General features: G+C 45.5%; 1 protein-coding gene across 5 annotated transcripts in view; it reads right to left on the reverse strand.

The window, feature by feature from the left end:
* Positions 1-423: 423 nt before the first annotated feature.
* The window catches only part of PLEKHA2 (pleckstrin homology domain containing A2), a 56,797-nt gene continuing 37,517 nt past the window's right edge, over positions 424-19,703 (reverse strand). For all 5 annotated transcript variants that reach the window (XM_045779231.2, XM_045779230.2, XM_045779233.2 and 2 more), the window contains 7 exons: positions 18,663-18,803; positions 17,922-18,068; positions 17,506-17,574; positions 17,035-17,105; positions 13,030-13,093; positions 4,195-4,272; positions 424-3,752 (listed from right to left, as the gene is read on the reverse strand). In XM_045779231.2, the coding sequence (XP_045635187.1) occupies positions 3,390-3,752; positions 4,195-4,272; positions 13,030-13,093; positions 17,035-17,105; positions 17,506-17,574; positions 17,922-18,068; positions 18,663-18,803 (933 nt within the window). In that variant the 3' untranslated portion in view covers positions 424-3,389. The remainder of the gene's footprint in view (positions 3,753-4,194; positions 4,273-13,029; positions 13,094-17,034; positions 17,106-17,505; positions 17,575-17,921; positions 18,069-18,662; positions 18,804-19,703) is intronic.

The following is a 19,703-nucleotide window of genomic DNA, read 5'->3' on the forward strand; positions in this document are numbered from 1 at the left end:
AGTTTCCATGCACTCAAGCTCAGTGCTTACAGTGAGTGCATTTCACAGCTGAAACATACTGGTTCAAAACACAAAATCATGCCACACCTTCATAAGCAGTGGGGAAAGAGGTCAAACAGTATATTTTTGCTAATATTAGCTTTATTCAAATTCTACTTAGCATGAGTGACTGTAACTGCTGCAGGCAATAACATAGAGAAAAAAGGAGTAAGAAAAAAAAAGTGATGTTGGTAGAAAGGATTTACTAAACTGTCCATTTTTGACATGTTCAAAGTTTACAAACAAAGCTCATTTGGGAAACTCAATTTCCAAAATGGTGTTACTGGTCAACAGTGAAAACAAACATCAAATTCCACCGCTCAACTACTGAATCTATTTAGGTCCTTTGAGCCCATATGAGAGCACAGTTATATTCAGCAAGGGAAAAAAAAAAAAAAAACCCTTTTGCTTCATATGAACTACAAAGCTGGACCTTACCTCTGTTCTTTCTCATGTGAGTGAGCTCAGCATTCTATTCAGAAATAAATGTATAACCTCCAATATTTTGACCTGAGTCTCGTCTCTACACCTTAGTAGCTTTATGGTGTCTCACAGGATGCAAAAGGTCAAACAATGTTTACCAACCACCAACTGACCTTGAGTAAGCAAATCCTTAAGCTCTCAAGAATAGTGGATAGTAAATAGTTCAATTATAGAGAAGACCACCTGTAATACTGTTACACAAACTGGGTCAAGACCACTTCAATAGTCTTATGAAAACAGCACAACTCAAGAGGGTTTTTATTCCACAAAGAAAATGCAGTACGTTTTTGGTTCCTTTTTTTTTTTTTTTTTTTTCTTAACTCAGATTTATTCCAGAGCCTATACATTTAACTACTAACCTGTACTGCATCCTGCCCTGTTTTTTTCCATCTGGTTGCATATACACTTAAAACCAAATGCTTTTGACTATATATGCACTATCTTTGGCTCACATATGTAGTGACATTAAAAAGTTGTGATGTGAAATTGGCCAGAAGGTAAGAAATATGGACACAAAAAGAATTCTGAAATAAGGTTTGGGAATGAGGATCCTTATAGACTCGCTGGAGATAATTCTATTTATCTGGCATTGGAACTACATTAACAATGTTCCCACTTGGTACTCCCAAGTATATGCCAACTAGAGTCCTTGTTTTTCTCTATCATAATAATATAATCTAGATGTATAAGTATGTTTAATTTAACACATTCTTAAAATAGAGCCTACTGAAATAAGAAACATATTAGCTTACTCTAACAGCCAATTAATTTAGCAGTAGTATTCTAGCAGAGAGTTTATTTAACAAAAGAGAAATGGGTGCATTTTCACAGCTTAAACACGAAAAATGACAGCTTGCATGAGTAAGGGAATGTTTAAAGGGATCTCAAAATTTCCTAACTTATTTTTGTTAGTGCAATATCACTTATTGTGTACTTTCTTTGACCTGGCCAAAGCATTTTCTTGAGGAAAATCTGAAGATGAAACCAGAGACAAGGAGCTTTAAGGACCTGAAATGACTACTTCTCAGGCTACTTGAAGCTGTAACCTCAGTCACTCCTAAATAACTCCCGGACCACTGATTTCTGAGGACAACAGTCTACAAGAGGCTGCAAAACAGAGGAGAGAGAGAGAGAGAGTTATCCAGTACCAGATGTCTTTTTTTCTACCAGGCCCACTAGGCCAAACAATTTAAGTAAAGAATAGCTCCAATGCAGTGCAGTCAAGAAAAGTTCTCAACATGACATAGACTTCAAGGGAATCACACTGCCTGGAAGGAACACAGATTCCCCTCAAGCCCCTAAGGATTTCCGATGACACGTTTCTGCCTCTGTATTAGATCTGGACATAAGGAAGGGGAAGGGATGGACTTAGGTAAAAATGCATCTCTCGGTATCTTCCTCTAATTTAAAGGTAATTAACTGATCTAGCTGAAAAAAGCCATAGACAGAAATTAGTTTTTCTCTCCCTTTAGGGAACCCTGATAAGTTAGCAGCTCACCACATAAGTTGGACAAATTCTCCCAGGGACCCTTCTTGTCAAATGAAAGAAGGTACACCGAAGAATCTGGGTGGGAAATGCAACCTATGCTCTTCTACTTGGGAAATCTCTAGTCAGCAATGCAGAGCCTCTAAATCAATGTTACTATGCAGAGTTTCTATTTTATTAAAAATATAAATACCTCTCAGGACTATCCTTGTATCTCTTCACTGTTAAGTACATGGAACCTTATCAGGTTATAAGGTTCGATCATGCAAATACCACAAGGCTTCATTCAAAGGGCAACAGAAAAAGTAGAAAGAAAGCAAATCTGCCAGGGCATATAATATACAGCACTTAAAATCAGACTAATATCAGCCCATTGAAGAGAGCTATGAAGTAAGGATTCAAGAAATCTGTGCTAAAATTGACCTTTTCTTCTGTCTGGAAAACACGGATCAGAAAGGTTAATCTGGATGAAGTTTATCTGGATGTCCGTCTTTTCCCAGCCCCTGCTCTAAAGCAATTCTAACACTCTAAAATAGAGATCTGATCTCTCACACAGGGGAATTATCCTACACTTATCAACCCTCTGAACTTCCAAATAACACCATAGCAATGGAAATGTCTGCTCTATTCTCAACAGTCATAACTTTTAACACTGATAAACCCATCCCCAGGGCCTGACACAGAAACTGGGTGGGCAGGTCTATCACTCACGTTGACATTATTTGGGGTCATAGACAAGAACAGAATAATTCCCAAAATTGGCTAATACACTGAGGTTGAATGTTTCCCCATACCTTACAAGAGATCCTTATTCCCCTATGGAGGTCCCCTGGGAGGATCTAGCCTCCTAGACATTTTGAGAGCTACCTGCCAGCCCCCAGATTTGAACACCTCTCTTCAGAATGTATCCCAGGCAAAACAGCTGGGTTAGTTACCACCTTCCTACTTTACAGTCAGACCTCAGCCAATAAATAGGAATTGGATAAACCAGATGACTGGCCCAAGATTCTGTGCCTGGCCTGGACCATAAAGGAAGAAACTACAACTAGGACAAGGAAATAAAACTTGGTTAGGGATGAAATTGCACTCCCAACCTCCTCTCACCAAGAAAACCTTAAGGCAGTCAAAGCAGAGGCAACCTGCTCTCCACTGAGTGTGCCTACAGGTCTAACGTAGTGAGTTTCCAAGTTAAATACACTGCATTGATATTGAAAAAAAAAAAAAAAAAACACCAAACAGGCCGGCTGGATGGGCCCCTCCCACAGAGCATCCACAGGAATATGAGTGCCAAAGGGTCTCTGACGGTCATCCAAAACGTAGGGAAACTGAGTCATGGCCTCCTTTTCTTGAGTCCTCCCCCCTCCCAGGGCACTGTGCCCTATCACACATCAGAAGTCCGTATGGTCTCGTCATCAAGGCTGAACAGAAATGGTTTCTCCTTGGGGTGCTGGGGCTCCGACCTGTGCCTTATCCGGGAGCTGGGCAGCACCCCAGAAGTACTGCTCTCCCCAAGTCGAGGCATGAACAAAGAGTCCCCGGGAGTCTCTTCAGCTGGAAGCAGCTTGTCCCCAGCCTGGGGGACTGGGGTCCAGGGTTGCCAGGAGGAAGCCACAGAGGGGGCTTTGCAGAGAGCTTTTTTCTCTTCCACAGGTAGCCGCCCCCTGCACAGGACAGAGTTGGGCCCCCCTGAGAGGCTGGAGCTTCCAGAGCGAGTCAAAGAGATGGATCTAGAAAAGGACATATCCTACAAAAATACAAGGGAAGAAAAAAACCAAAGGAAAATAAGGCCTTTCCTGACAATGTTTATCCCAAAGTCCCAGGAAGAACACCCTCCCAGGATCACCACCTCAGAGGTCCCAAGGCACTTGTCTGCGGAAATCAAGTATGACCAACAGAATTCACCCCAGATGCGTCGAGGTCTGCCTATGCAGGGAGACGTGCAGAGCACATCACAGACTCCGTCTCTTTACCCAACCCTGCCTCACCTCTTTCCAACAACCAAAAAAAACAAAAAATAAAACTTTGTACCTAAATCAGTAGAAAGAGAAAACACACATGACAGCCTGAGGCTTCACCTGCCTCCAGGGACAGACCACTTGGCTGCTTCACCACATAAAACCTGCCCACCCAAAGAGACTTCATCGCCAAGTTGACAGTGACCATGGACCTGAAAGGAAGTGACTTACTCTGGGGTGGCACTTGAGGGCCTGGACGGCGGCCCCGATCTCCTTGATCCAGCTGTGCATGTCTTCCGGACTGTCCGCCTGCAAAACACCGCAGCACGTATGGAGCAATCAGTGTTTGGCACCATGACTTCAGCTCTCAAGTCTGTGATTCAATTCTAAGTTCATAAAATCACACCATTAGACCTGGACAGATCCCAGAGATCACGTAGTGCAGTGGCTCTCAGACTTTTGACGACATTTGTTTCCTGCAAACTCATCTTCGACTCCCCATAAATAAAACCGCTCCAAGTGGAGCTGCCCGGCAGTGAGGCCAAGGCCATCCCAGCTAAAGCCCCTCACCCTCTCCGGAACACAACTGGCCTGGCCTAGCCTCCCATTTTACAGAAAAGGGAAATGAGGCCCAGAAAGCCCAAGCTCAACGCTCAAGGTTGGCCTGGATTCCAGTTCTCTTGACTCCCAACGTAGGCATCTTTCTACCACAGCTATCCAAACAGAGTAATCCCTTTTTCAACTCCAGCCCCGCTAAAGCCAAATACTCTGCAAATCCTCCAAGATACATATTATCTCCAGGAACAAGGCTTCCCTCAGAGCACAAGTGACCTGGGTCTGTCCGGACTCCATCCAGGCCTGGAGAGTTGGTAGACTCGGAGCACCAAGCTTACCAACGTGTAGGACACTGCTGAGCCCATTAAAAAGTGTGCTGCCCAGAAATACCTACCAACCCCAGAAGGGGGCAGCAGTGGCTCTATGAAGAAAGGAAGGAAAATCAAATGGCCAAGCAGCGGCAGGTGGGGCTCTCCGAATTCTCAGGGCCTTCCAGCTTTACAGGGGTTGAGTTAAAGTGAACCTAGCAAATGTTTGCTGTGGCCCTCCTCAGTCTTACATGTGGCATCAGGTGCCAGGCCAAGGGACCTGGCACCAAATCCCTGACCTCCAGAAATTTCCATTTGTTAATCTCTCTCTGCTCCCTTTGCCTTCCCTTAACAGTCCTACCCAAAATCACAAGTGTGCACCTGTGTGCCTATAAAAGGTATATGTAAATGACACACTCCAGCCCACAAAATTCTCCACATAGGCCCCTTGCTTTCCCCTTCCCCCAAAGGATTCTTTCACGTTGTATTGTATCAGGATAAAATAACTGTTTTTTTAAAATCCTCAAACTGGCATTCTTATCCCTTTCTGTCACCCCAAACCCTCATTAGTTAGGTGTGTGCGGAAGATACTTAGAAAAGAAATGGTTTCAGGGGCGCCTGGGTGGCTCAGTCGGTTAAGCATCTGCTTTCTGCTCAGGTCATAATCTAAGGGTCCTGGGATCGAGCCCCATGTCCACTGCTCAGCAGGGGAGGCTGCTTCTCCCTCTGCCTCTGCCCCTCCCCCTGCTCGTGCATGCACGCACACACGCTCGCTCTGTCTCTCTCTCTCAAATAAATAAATAAATGGAATCTTTTTAAAAAAAAAAAAGAAAAGAAACAGTTTCACATCCTGGCACACTGGGTTAAGCAGGTATTGAAACAAGGTGAACGCCTCTCTCACATGCTAGAGATGCAAATTTACCTGTATTCTCTCTCCCCTGGGCTTTCCCTAGTTGTGTGACAACCTGGTGGTTGGTTTACAGGACGAGCTGTCCAAGATTCTTCCAAAAGCTATTTTACTAATCTCAGGGCTAGCCTGTTCCACAAGTAGAACCACTGGGAAAATGCAATGAACTTACTTAGGTAAAGCAGTTTGAACAGAAAGGACTTCTGAAGTATTAGTTATTGTTGTTATTATTATTATTACATGAGGGACACGAATGAAGCCTTAAATTCCAACACTATATATATACAGTGATTATATATATATCCAACACTATATATATATATATATATATATATATATATATATATATATATCCAACACTATATATATATATATATCCAACACTATATATATATATATATCCAACACTATATATATATATATATCCAACACTATATATATATATATATATATATCAATATATATATTGAATAGATAGATAGATAGATAGATAGATAGATAGATGTATGTTAACTGGCCTCTCCCTGAGATTTTTTTTCTCAGTTTCCTCATACTCAAACTGCAGATCCTTCCTGCCTAAGGATCAAACCGTCCAAATCAAATAAGATAACCTATTTGGCTACTTTGAGTTGAATGAGATGGAGGTCATTAAACTGTCCACTAGTAGAAAAGCATTTCCCAGAGACTTTCCTTCTAGAGGGACAGATGATTTGATAGGGGGAAATGTCAGAAGACCAGGAGAGATGGAGATGGCAGCTGAGGGAGAGGCAAATGTCTCCCACATCATACAGGAGGTCCAGCATTTTCATGAAACACAAACAGACAGAAACAGACACATGAAACAGACTGCACAATCCCCATGACGACAGTTTCCAGGGCTAGTAAGTGACTTCTACCCCTTCCACCACCCAAGCACAACAGAGCACCCCCCACGTCAAATGTTGCTCCACGAGCCACAGGCCACCTATCTGACCGTCCTTCGAGACCCCACCAACACCCTCGTACGTCTCTCCAGGAACCTACCACACCAAAAGCCCAGCAGTCTTCACCCCAACCTCCATCTAGCAAGGAGCCACTGAGTAAGAGAAAACTACGTACCAACTGACTTAACATCTGGGGAGTCAGACACAAGAATCAAAATCCTCTAAAACACATTTAAATTGTTTCCAGTTCCCCTCTCATATACGTAATGCTGCTATTCACACCTTTGTGCAAAAAGCTTTTTTTCATTCTTACAATTCTTCAGCTCCTGGGAAAATTACTAAAGAATATGCATTCTTTGAAGGCTCTGGTTACGTCTGGCCAGAGAGACTTCTGGCCAACAATATAGATTTCATTTGCCACCAATATATTATTTTTATGCACACACTTGTATTATAATTTTTATAAAGTATTATAATTTTTAAGTCTTTGCTTATGATGGGCAAAAAAATTAAATCTCTGTCTTAAAACATTTAGTAATTAATAAAGATGGAAAGTGTTTGCTAACTATATTTTTTCTCCAATTCTCTAATCCTGCTTAAGGACATTTTCTGTCAGATAACCTATAGAGTGAACCCAGCCGGGAGGATAGTAATAACAAACATTAGTAAGCATTATTTTCATGTTTAACAAATGTTATTTTTAAATATTATTCAGGGGTACATGGGTGGCTCAGTTGGTAAAGCATCTGACTCGATCTCAGCTCAGGTCTTGATCTCACGGTCGTGAGTTCAAGCCCTGCGTTGGGCTCCACACTGGGCGTGGACTACTTAAAAAATAATAATAAAATAAAATATTATTCAAATAGAAAAGCAGATGTGACAAGGATGAGAAGAAAGAGACTATCACTTTATTGAGATCATAATTATAATCTCTATTAGTAGTTTTAGAACTGGGGTTCACTGGCAACAAAAATTCAGTGAAACCTTAAAAACTGTATGCAAATATATGGTGTATGTGTATGTTTATCTCTAATGGGAAAGCCTGTGCTTAGCTCTCATCAAAAACCCAAAAATATCTTAAAAACAACATCACAAAGGTGAACCAGAGGTAAAAAACAGCGCTGAGTCCACACACCCTATGATGAATCATGAAAAGTCTAAAAGATGTTTAAAATTCAGTAGAACAAAAAGGGAAGTGTCACGCTCATACATTCATCTCTTCCTGCTGTGCTTAAGTGTGGGCATTTGTTTCTGGTGCTTGGTTGGAAAGAAAAAGTAGGGTTTCTGTCCTTGAGAACAGTTTTTGAGGTGAGAGGAACAAAGGGTATTAAAAAAGGAATCACGGCAGCCTGAAATTTGTTATAGTCCAATGAGCTTTTTTACTGAGCACCTGCTATGAACCCAGTACCGTAACAGATGCAAGGATTTGAAGCAGAGAATTCCAGAGGTCATCAGTAACAGGCCTCCAGTACCTACCGGGGTGGCTTCTGCTGCAGCTGTCCAATATTTGTAGGATGTTCCTTTCCCATTCTACTCCCCACCTCTGCACTGCCCCCCCTTCCCAACCGCTAATAATCCCTGCCCTCTCCCCAGGACCCAGTCCCGTCTTTAGACACAGCCCAGCCACATCCGATTGCCTAGGCTGTGTGCTACATAGTTCTAAGTGATGTCATTCACCCTATAGTCTAAATTAAAACAGTAAGTATCCAAAGAGTTCTAGCCCAACACTCTGCAATTCACATTGGAGCCCTCTTACTACTACTATTATCCTGACATAGCCCCCTAGTTCTGACAACTGGGCTTATGCCAAGTTACCCAAACCAGCCTGCACTACATTTCTCATCTGGCATAACTAAATCCTCCAACCTAATAACCCCTGACCTTCTATGACCGGGAAATAGGGAAATGGCGAACCCCGCATGCCTTGTATTCCAAAGACTGAAATCTCATCTTGAACCCTTGCCCAGGACTGAGAACCGTCTACAGGCTGATAAGTGTGCTGACTCCCCAAGCTTAGATACCTGATTACTGCCAGATCCCGGATCTTGGTCACCATGATCCAACTGCCATGACAGCCAGTCCCCCCAAGCTGGTTTCTCCTGGTCATCCATGGCCACACCCTCTACATCTTGGGCTCTGCACCGAGCTGCTTTTATTTTTTTTATATACTTTTTTTCCATTTAAATTCAATTAATTAACATATGATGTATGATTGGTTTCTGAGGTAGAGTTCAGTGATCCATCGGTCTTATATACAACACCCAGTGCTCATTCCATCACACACCCCCTGAATGTCCATCACTCAGTTACCCCATCCCCCTACCCCCTCCCCTCCAGCACCCCTCGGTGTGTTTCCTATGATTAAGAGTCTCTTATGGTTTGTCTCCCTCTCTGATTTCATACCAAGCTGCTTTTAAACAACACAAGTGAGTAGGTCCGGCTCCACAGTTCACCGGGTTTATGATCTCGAACAAATAATTTACCTTCAGACACTCCATTTCCTCATCTGTCACATGGAGATGGCCTCAGAGATTGCTGAGAAACTAAGCGATATGCTGCCTGTAAGCACTGTGTCTGTCTCAACTGAGTGTCCAACAAACGGTAGCGTCCCAGGGTTCAAGTTCTAGGTCAGCGTGACACAGAAGGCATAGGGGACAGAAGGTAAATGACCAACTTCTTGGTAGTTGGACACCAGCCCCATTCTGTCGCCCAAGCCTCTGTGCCCTGTTTGCTCTGCCTACAGCTCTCTGGTCCAGCTTCCCCGAATACGGCGTATACGTGCTTCTTTCAGGCAGAGTAACTGAACTTACACCAGGAAGCAGGTCAGAATTTTGCCAGTGTGGCCTGGTGGCGAAAGCTGCCAGCACCAAACTGTAGGAGTCGTCATACGCTTTTACCCTTTGTGTGAAACACGGTTTTTACTTGGAACAAATGACTGACGAATTGCCAGCCGAACTTATTCAGACTTAGGGATATGGTGGACTCTGTCTCAAAAATGAATGAAATGTGTCCATTTAGTCAAGCAAAATCATGGAAGTTTTGTTTTGTTTTTGTTTTTGTTTTTTTTTTGCAAATGATGAATTTTGAGCTTTCTGACTAAATTAGAATTCCAAAAACTGGTATCCTCCTCCATAAGCTTGACAGCTTTCTGTACTTAACAACTTTGTTGATGATGATCCTTGTGGTGATATTAACAAATGTGATTTTTTGATATTATATAATAAAATGTGTCAACATTTGGAAGATTCGCGTACCCCCATGGGACCATTATTTTCCTAACGACCAGGGCACGCAGTTACAAAATCATGCGTTGGTAAAAAGGATCCGTTCAAAGTGTAAAACTGACTAGTGGATTTTAGTGTAAGAGTTTCAAAGTCTATGGATATTGATATCGGCTTCCAATTCTACATCTAAACATGATGGAAATACCATTTGTCAAGTTTTGATATAGAATCAAAGAAAAATATCCACAATTATCTGAAAAAGCTATTAAAGTATTCCTTTTTTCCAAATACGTATCTGTGTGAGGCCAGATTTTCTTCATATCTTCAACCAAAACAACATATGGCCACAGAGAGAATGCGGGAGCAGATAGGAGGATCCAGCTGTCCTCGATTAAGCCAGCCATTAAAGAGATTTGCAAAAATGTAAAAAACAATGCTACTCTTGTTGCTTTTTTTATTTTAGAAATATACCTGTTTTTCATAAAATATTACTTTTGTCAACATAAATGAGTTTTTCGTTGTTACCTGAAAATAAATAAAGACATATTCTTAATGATTTTTACTCTATATTCTTCTCAATTTTCTGTTCTCTTTGAGTTAGGTGCTATAAACAGACTTGTCCATTCACTTATGTGTTTATTTCATGGTGATGCTAGTGTCCTTTTATCCCAAAAATGTGGGAGCACAAGGCAAAGGAGGGCAGAAGTGATGAGAAGCTTCTGGTAAATGTCCACACGCTTCGTTCACAAGTGTTTTGAACATTGTTTTTGTTGGAGTTCATGTTTCCCAAATCACTCTCCCTTGTCCAAAGCTCTTTCCCAGCATAATCTTTCACTTGACAAATACTTATTTCGTACCACCCATGTGTCAGGCACTGGAGGACCTTCATTGCATGTCAACCCAAATGTCCCACAGACACTGTCAGCTCAGAACCCCCAACACGAAGGCTGCCTTTCCACTCACCAATCCCTCCTCCCATGCTCCCGTCTGAGTGACAGCTGCCATCAGGCACCCTGAGGCCCAGGCCGAACACCCAGCAGTCTCCTTACCTCCCCTGGATCCCCTCACCCCCACATTCAACCCACAACCATGTCCCAGAAAATACTCTACCATAGCTTTTAAATTCTCCATCCTTCCTAGTTCAAGCTTCCTTCATCCCTGACCCGAATGACTATGACAGCCGCCAAACTGCTCTCCCCACCTCCTGTCTTACCCTCCTTCATCTGGGTCTATACTGTACTGGGCCTGGAAACTCACAGCCCGCACACCAGGAATGCGGTTGGGTTGAAAGATATCACCTCCACTTTACAGATGAGGAAAACAAGGCTTGAAAGATCTTTTGCCCCCGTGGTATTTTTAGAAGGCAGAGCTAATAGGGCCACTCCCTGGCTCCACTTCAAGGGGCCTTCACCTTCAGGATAAAGTACAAGCTCTTTGACAAGGGCTATAAGGCCTGGGCCCTCCGTATGGGCGCCCCAGCCTTCCGTGTGCTCTGTGCTCCTTTTCTCTCCAGGCTTTTTCGCACAGGCTGTTCCCTCTGCCTGGGCCACTCTTCCCCCAGCTGACTCAGTTTAGATGTGTCTTCCTTCAGGATACCTTCCCTGACTCGCTGAGACGGGGAAGGTGCTCTTTTTATGAGTTCCCATGACAACCACTGCTCACTGTAATGATAGCAGTAACCACACTGGTTTTTCAGTTTTTGGTTTTTTTGTTTTTTATACCCTCAGCCCCTTCAGCGAGGTTGTTCCATACTTGTGACGCATTTCAGTTCTTTTGTCATCATCTACATGCCTGCTGGAATCATCTGACCTCCTAAGTGATTTTTTAAACTCACATATATTAAAGTTTTCTACTCTTTACTCTTACCTTGTGCTATAAAGTTCTATTTCATGCATCCGCCACTAAAGTATCATACAGAATAGTTTCACTGCACTAAACCCCCTCCCCCCAGCGTTCATCTACCCAACACTCCCTCCCCCACTACCCCATCATACTGTTTTAACTGCCTGTTTACTTGACCACCTCTCTCCCTCTGGTTCAGGATCTGTTCTGTTTAACAGTGCCCCCAGTATGAGGCAAAATGCCTGGCATTCTAAGGATACTCTGCATACACCTGTTAAATGCAAGAACTGGAAACTCTTTTGCACCTACAGTTAAACTGTGTCCCCGAATGACAATGGAACCAGCTCTAACAACCCCAGCAATGCCATCCACAGCGGCCTTATGCTATCTCTTCCCCAGTGACACAAGCTTGGGTAAATGAGCGGAGCCCACAGAGAGTTAAGGCTGCTAGTATGTCTGCTTGGCTGGGGGGCAGGAGGACCAGCTCGGAGGGGTCAGGATTATGGAGCTGCTGCCCAAGAAAGGGGGGAGGAGGGGTCCTGTGGAAGGGATGGTTCTTAGTGGTGACTGACACTTAGAGCAAAGGAAGAGCAAAGGAAGAGCACGAGGAACCCTGAACGGCCTTGGCTGGGGAGCCCCACCTCTGAACCAACACATTAGGACAGCATCTAGGCCGGAAATGAGGCATTATCACGACACTGTGTGGATCAAGGCATGTTCCGGAGATTGCTAGGCCGGCTCGGATATGGACTTGGCGCTGAGAGTCTAGGCCCTGCTCGGGTATCTGCCTTTCTCTCTCCTATGATTTGAGAAAGAGCTGGGAGAGCTCCAAAGCCGTGGGTGGAGGGAGAAGCTTCGGAAAGCTGAACTGTCAGAGCCCAAACAATGACTTTCTCTGTGCAGCTGGGCTTTGCACCTGGTGCCTGCACAGGGCCTTCTGAGCTTTTGTCCTTCCGCACACAGAGATGTCCACACAGGCGGGGCTTATAAATACCCTCCAGAGGAGAAGTGAAACCACTGGCTAGTTCTCCTTTTCTCTGCTTAGTTGGCGCCCAGCAGCTGAGAGCAGCTGGTACAAATTCGCATTCCCCAGTTCAGAGGCTCAACCTGCTCTATTTTATGGTTGGGAAGCTTCTGGCAAACATCCTGTTTAGAATAAAATGGGACTCAGACTGACAATCGGGGGCTAAATTTACCCTTTAGAAACTTCAAACAAAATAAAAGAGAAAGCAAAGGAAAGGGCAAGACCTATCAGCACACTATTCACAGAGACACAATACCGAAGTCTTCCCAGAGTGAGTTCTTACCTGTATGTAGAAGGTCCTGGAGCTTGTTATGATTTCAAACAGGTTGTCCCTCATTAAGAGATCACTAGACAAAGAGAAAGAAAGTTACCAGGCATGCGCGCACACACACTGAGGGCTTGATTCATCCTAAGTCGAGGTTCCAGCGCCCTCTACCATATAAAGGGGGCTCCCCGGTCATTCCTCCTCCAGTCTCTGCCTCAAAAAACATGAGGGGGTCTCCTCTAGCTTCACTTCCTACCGGCACAAGGAGGCTTCACCATCCTGGGAAACCCCACACCTACACCCCACCACCAGTTCTAACAAGATAAAGCTCCTTTCCCTCTAAAACCTCCTGCCTAATATCCACCACATCCCATAGTTGTGGGGGGAGGGTTATTATTTTATTATCTTTTAAAGATTTACGTATTTATTGGTGAGAGAGAGAGCACAGGGGGAGGAGCGGGGTGGGGAGGGGAAAGAATCTCAGGCAGACTGCCCGCCGAGCTCAGAGCCCAACTCAGGGCTCCATGTGGGGCTCCCCACAGGGCTCGATCTCAGGACCCTGAGATCATGACCCCAGCCAAAACCAAGACTCAGACACCTAACCGATTAAGTCACCAGGCACCTGTCAGGGGTTTTTTTAGGGGCTAAGATGTCTAGTTCTTTGGGCAAAGCACTGCTTTAAGTGGTTTTTTTCAGGGTCAAACGGATGAACATTTTTTGGTTTTAGAAATATGTAAATATAACTAACCAATTATTTATTTTATATATTACTATGTAAGATATTATTTATATATAAATACAGAGAGAGAACTTTGACATGTAACATTTTATTAGTTTCAAGTAGGTAACATAGTGATCCAATATTATTATTGATTGTGAACTGACCACAAGAGGCCTAGCTGACATCCATCGCCACAGAGTTACAAGTTCTTTTTTCTCGTGAAGAGAACTTTTAAGGTCCACTCTCTCAGCAACTTTCAAATGCGCAATACATTATTACTTATAGTTACCATGCTGTACAGTACATCCCTAGGACTTATCTATTTTAGAAATGGAAGTTTGTACCTTTTGACCTCCCCTTCACCCATTTTACCCACCTCCCACCCCCGGCAACCACCAATCTGTTCTTTGAGTGCTTTTGTGTGCGTTACTTCATCCAATCTTTCCAACAATCCAATAAGGAACTTAAGATTTTCCCTACCTTGAGGATGAGGAAACCCAGGCTCAGAGAGGTCATGTGACTTGGTGCCAAAGTTAGTAAACAGCAGAGTAAGGATTTGAACCCAGGTCTGACTCCAGAGTCTATGCTTTTAATAACTCCCCTACCACTTGCCTCTCCTAAGGGAACCAACTCTCATTTCCAAAACCTTCCTCCCCCCAAGCAGCCACCTTATCAGCTTCATTAAATTCCCACTCTGTGGGGTGCTGGGTGGCTCAGTTGGTTAAGCATCTGACTTCGGTTCAGGTCATGATCCTGGGATCCTGGGATAGAGCCCCATGTCGGGGTCCCCACTCACTGGGGGGTCTGCTTGTCCCTCTCCCTGTCCCCCCACTCACCCGTGTGCTCACGCTCTTATTTGAGGGACTCCCTCAAATAAACAAAATCTTTAAAAAAAGAAAAAGAAAGAAAGAAATTCCCGCTCTGTGCCACCCTGTACTGGGCTGAAACAGGGAGCTACTGGAAATGGAGCGATAGAGTAGACTAATTTAAGAAGCTCAAATTGGGTGTGAGTTTGGGAAGAAGAATCCTTCTTCTGCAGGGAAGAAGGTGAGAAGTAGCTGGTACTCAGCGACAAACCTCAAATCAGCCAAAATTATTTGCAGTGTTGAGTGCCTGCTGTGTGTATCCTGGTGCTGTGGGCAATACGTAAAGAGTGAAAGGTCTAATTCTTTCCCAATAAAAGAACCAAAAAAAGCAAAACTATACAATTAGACGTTAGACTGTGTGCCGTATGCCAAGAGTGAGAATAATTCCAAAAAAGGACCGATCACAGGCAGAGTTGGCTTTGGGAATGAAGACTTGGAAGGACGTGGCAGGCACTGGGCCTGTGACATGGGAACCAGGCAGAGGAGGGGCATGAGACTAAGGACCCACGTGGGAAGGGACAGCAAGACGGGGGTCAGAAGGACCTGGGGCCAAATCCCAACTCCATGTAGAGAAAAGGAGTTTTAGGAATATTTTAAAACCTTTGGGAGCCTTTGTACCCCAACAATAGAATGCAGATGAGAAGACCTCCCTTATCAGGCTGGCATCCCCAAAGATCAATGTGGAGAGTATATGAGGCATCTGTACAACGTACGCCATATAGTGGCTTGAAACACTTTTCACTGACCGTCATTACTTTCTGAGGAGAGATGGCTCTTCTTTCTGGCTAAAATGTGTTCACTTTTTATATTACTCACCCACATACAGCACACTCATGTCATCAACCACTGAGGAGATGAACACAAAGCAGGGAGGAAATCCCCGCCCTTGTCACATCTACTTCCCAGGCTATGTGTTGCCTTTCAATTCAGTTCAGTTCAATTCAACTCAATTTAACAAACGTTTGTGGACTACAGCTTCCTGACCGGATCCGGGAAGGCCGCACAGTCTCAAAGACCTGGAACCCGCAGAGCCTTGCAGACCTCCTTCCCTGATGGTCTTCAGCTCCCCTAATTCCTTCACTAAGAATTCAGTCTGACTCTGGCAGCAAGGGACTCCAGCAAAGTGCAGAGCGCTCTTGGGACCACACGTCGTCTGGGCTCGCTAAGCTGCCTTACACGCCCAGGTGGCTGTACAGCTACCTGTCCACACGGGCCCTCTCTGGTCAGGGGAGGCAGGATCCATCTCTGAGGATGAGTCATGTCCCATCTCTCCTCCACCCACCATCAAGCTCTGGAACCACACTTCTGAACTTCCATCTACAGCCAGTTGCACAGATGACAAATTGCCACTGAGAACTTCCCTAATCTCTACTCTGCAACTGTCATTTGCAAGAGTCAGTACAGCCCCAGTTTCAGTCCCTGCTTCCTTGGGTCATGCGGCATTGGTCAGCATACGAGACCATCCCATGCCTCCCTATGAGAACAGTCTGCCTGCTGCTAATCCCCTCCCTGATGATGCTGGGATGATGCACTGCACACCATCCATGGGATGGAAAGACACAAATAGTCTCTAAAGACTCCAGATTGGGGCGCCTGGGTGGCTCAGTCAGTTAACCGTCTGCCTTCGGCTCAGGTCGTGTCGAGCCCCACATCGGGCTCCCTGCTCAGCAGGGAGCCTGCTTCTCCCTCTCCCTCTGCTGCTCCCCTGCTTATGCTTCTCTCTGACAAATAAATAAATAAAATCTTAAAAAAAAGGGGGGGGGCAAAAGGAGGATTTCTAGATGCCCAAATACCCTTGGGTTTCTAAAGGTTAGTTCTAAGGGCATCTGTATCTGTACTGACTACGGGAAGGCCCTTGCTCGGGGCCCCAGATCTCAAACTCATCCCATGCACTATGGCTTGTGGAAGGTAAATCATTTCCTACTGGGAAGTGGAAACGTCCAAAGGGAGTCCCACAGAGTTGCTGTGAATTACCCTTGTGTTAAGGGGACATCAGGGACTTTGTCAAAAGGAGGAGAAAGCATAAGAAGGTTGGGGAAGAAGCACTAAGTGATCTGAGCAGAAGTGCTAATAAGTGAGAAACCTAAGGGCACAGTCTCTACTCTGAGCCCTCGGGCTCCCAGGCAATGAGCATCTAATTCTAACACTTGGGAAGCATCCCAACACCACTCTCCTCTTTGTTCCTATATTCTTTCTTTTTCTCCACCAGAAAATTATTATGTAGGCTCAGCCCATCTCCTCAGGAGCCAGAGTGGGAAAAAGTGAGCTTGCCCAGGGTGGTCTCTTAGCTGCATCGGTTTGGATGCAGTGAGATGTCAGCCCCTGTCATGCGCATGGAAGAGGGTTCTTGAATAGAGCCTCAGAAGGGTAGTAAACGAAGCTGTAAGCAAGCAAATGGGGGATTTTGATCAGAAAAGAATAAGCACGGATGATTACCCAGATTTGACCAGACACTCATGGGTCTTGAGAACGTCCTTGAGAAATATAGTGCGCAGTGGTTCTCGGTCCTGTAGAAAAAACAAGTAAAGAAAGATGAGCGAGGCTATCCACATAACGCCACAACCCAGACCAGCCGACTGACGTACATCTCTGGTCTGAGATGGTTGGCTAACACCAGGCTGCAAACAAGGCAAGGTCTCAAAATAACTATCAAGTGAGGAAAAAATTCTAAGAAGATGCTCTGTGGCTCTGACCACAGAGCAGCTCGCTGCATGGCGGGAGGGAGGAAGTTAAGGCCGTGTTGCCGTATGAAGGTAAAGATGCGCACACAGGAGAGAGGGAGGGGAGACGGCGGCACCTCGGGAGCCTGTGTGCGTGTCCGCGTCTCGACTACGCACACAGGTGGGTGTTATTCACGGGCCTCTTGCTTCCACGACCCGTCAGAAGGGCTCCGGCACGACCACAAACCTGCTCACACTTGAAGTAGCAGATAGTAAAGTCATCAAGCACAAAGAAGCGACGTTTCCAGCTCTTCCGCTGAAAGAAAAAGTAAAGAGCGAGACATTAAGAAGAGGCCCCGGCATTCCAGAGAATTTTCTAGTTCTACCTTCCTGGGTACCCAGCCGGAAGGAAGCGGGGTGCCCACGTTCAGACTTCAGGGTGAGGGGCCTCAAAGACTTCTTCCTATCAAGGGGCAAAGCCTCCAACACGCAGGGGCGAGTGTTTCGTCCCAAACCTCCCACCGGTTTGGGAAGTGGTTTAGGAGGGAGCTGGTGCCAAGGAAGGCAGCGCCTCCTGCCAGCCAGCTCGCCCCGGTGCCACACCCACAGCCACCGCTCCCAGGGGTCACCAGGGCTCGCGCGAGCCCCAGCGCCAACACTCACCACATTCCCTTGCTTCACACAGTAGCCGCTCTTAATGAAGGGGGCCCCGGAGGGAACGCGGCTGCCTGTCGTGGGGATGTAACTCTGGGATCTTCGAAGGATGGCGTGGGACCCGGGCTCGCTCCCTTCCTGCCCATCCCCACCATTCTACAAGGAAACAGCAACAGGGTTAGCACGCCCCCTCCCTCCTCACACAGCAACCGGAGCGCCTCACCCAGCCCTCTCTGGCGAATCCTCTCTTGCCTCTTTACCCACCATGGCAATTAAAGAATAAACAAGAAAGGAAACATTCACTTGCTCCTGTCAGGCACTGTCCTGGGTAATGTCACAGAACAAGGCTCGGGGCTTGTTCTCTCTTGGGCTGACCCAGGAGAAAGGTAAGAACAGAGAATACAAAGCTGAAGAGGGGAGAAACACCCGAATGGGAGGAGGGACAGTGGGCTTGTTTCCAGACTCACCCACCTTCCCCAGCTCCATTTCCCATGTGATTTACAAGTGCTAGTCTCCCATGTATGGTGCAGGACCGTACTGGCCACACAGCCTCAAGATACGGTAATCTCGATTTCTGCACTGCTCTTCTCCATACCCACCCCTGTCCTGGATTTTCTTGACTACCCCATCTACACTGGCTCCCCCACCCCCAACTATCTTTCCTCTGTGCTGGCCTCCTCTATGCCATCACTGGCCCACTATGGACGCTCTCATCCCCCAGCAGCTCCCAGCAGCCCCGGCCCCCCGCACCTGGTTGATGGGCGTGTGTACCACCACCCCTCCGATGATCTCTGTCTTGTAGGCCACCTGCGGCTTCTTCTCTAGGGCTGGAGGAGCTGGTAGGCTTTTTATAACTTCGGTAGTCAGAGGCAGGTTCCCAACTTTGGGTACCTGGGAAGAAAGGCAGCTAAGGAAAAATGGTGGTGGGGGAGCACAGGGGAAGGGGCAAGAAAAGCTAATGTACCAAATTCTAGTAAGACTTCCTGTCTCTTCACCAGCCCTTCCATCGACCCATTCCTGAATATGAGGAACTCTGCCCACAGACCCGTCTCTAGACAGACACACGCACACACACTACTACGCACCCATTATAAGCCAGCCCTCCCCTGACTCCAGACCAAAAATAAAACAGCAAACAGACACGTCCTGCCCTCACAGCACGGACAATCTAATAGCAGAGACTGACAAAAAATGTAGAGCCGAACAAACAGTCAGAATAATTACAAATTGCAATGCGTGCCGTAAAGAAAATAAACAGGAGCTGAGATAGAGAGCAGCAGGGGAGCTACTAGAAATGGAGTGGTTGGCGGAGGTCTCCAGAGGAGGAGATGTTAGCACGGTAACCTGGAGATGAACAGGAACCAGGGATGTAAGGAGGAGAAAGCATGCTAGGCCAGGGAACAGGTAACATACATGTGGGCTCTGGTACAGAATTATGGGAGCATGAACTTCAGAGCCCAAGGACCTGGGGTACCAACTCCTGACCTGTCACTAACTCACTCAGTGACCTTCAGCAAATCATTGAACCCCTCTCTAGGCCAAAATGGTCCCATATAGAAAATGAAAATATTCATGTCATAGAGTCATTGTGCTTATCAAATGACAGAGTATATATACTTAAAAACTTCACAAATACAAAAATATAAAAGCACAGTTGACCCTTGAACAATGCAGGGGATAAGGGTACTGACCCCTACACAGCCAGAACTCTGTGTATAACTTTTAACTCCCCCCAAATTTAACTACTAATAGCCTACTATTGACCAGAAGCCTCACCGATAACATACGTTG

This window comes from Ursus americanus, chromosome 27 (genome assembly GCF_024610735.1).
Source record: "Ursus americanus isolate L20-20 chromosome 27, mUrsAme1.1.p, whole genome shotgun sequence".
Classification (NCBI taxonomy): domain Eukaryota; kingdom Metazoa; phylum Chordata; class Mammalia; order Carnivora; family Ursidae; genus Ursus; species Ursus americanus.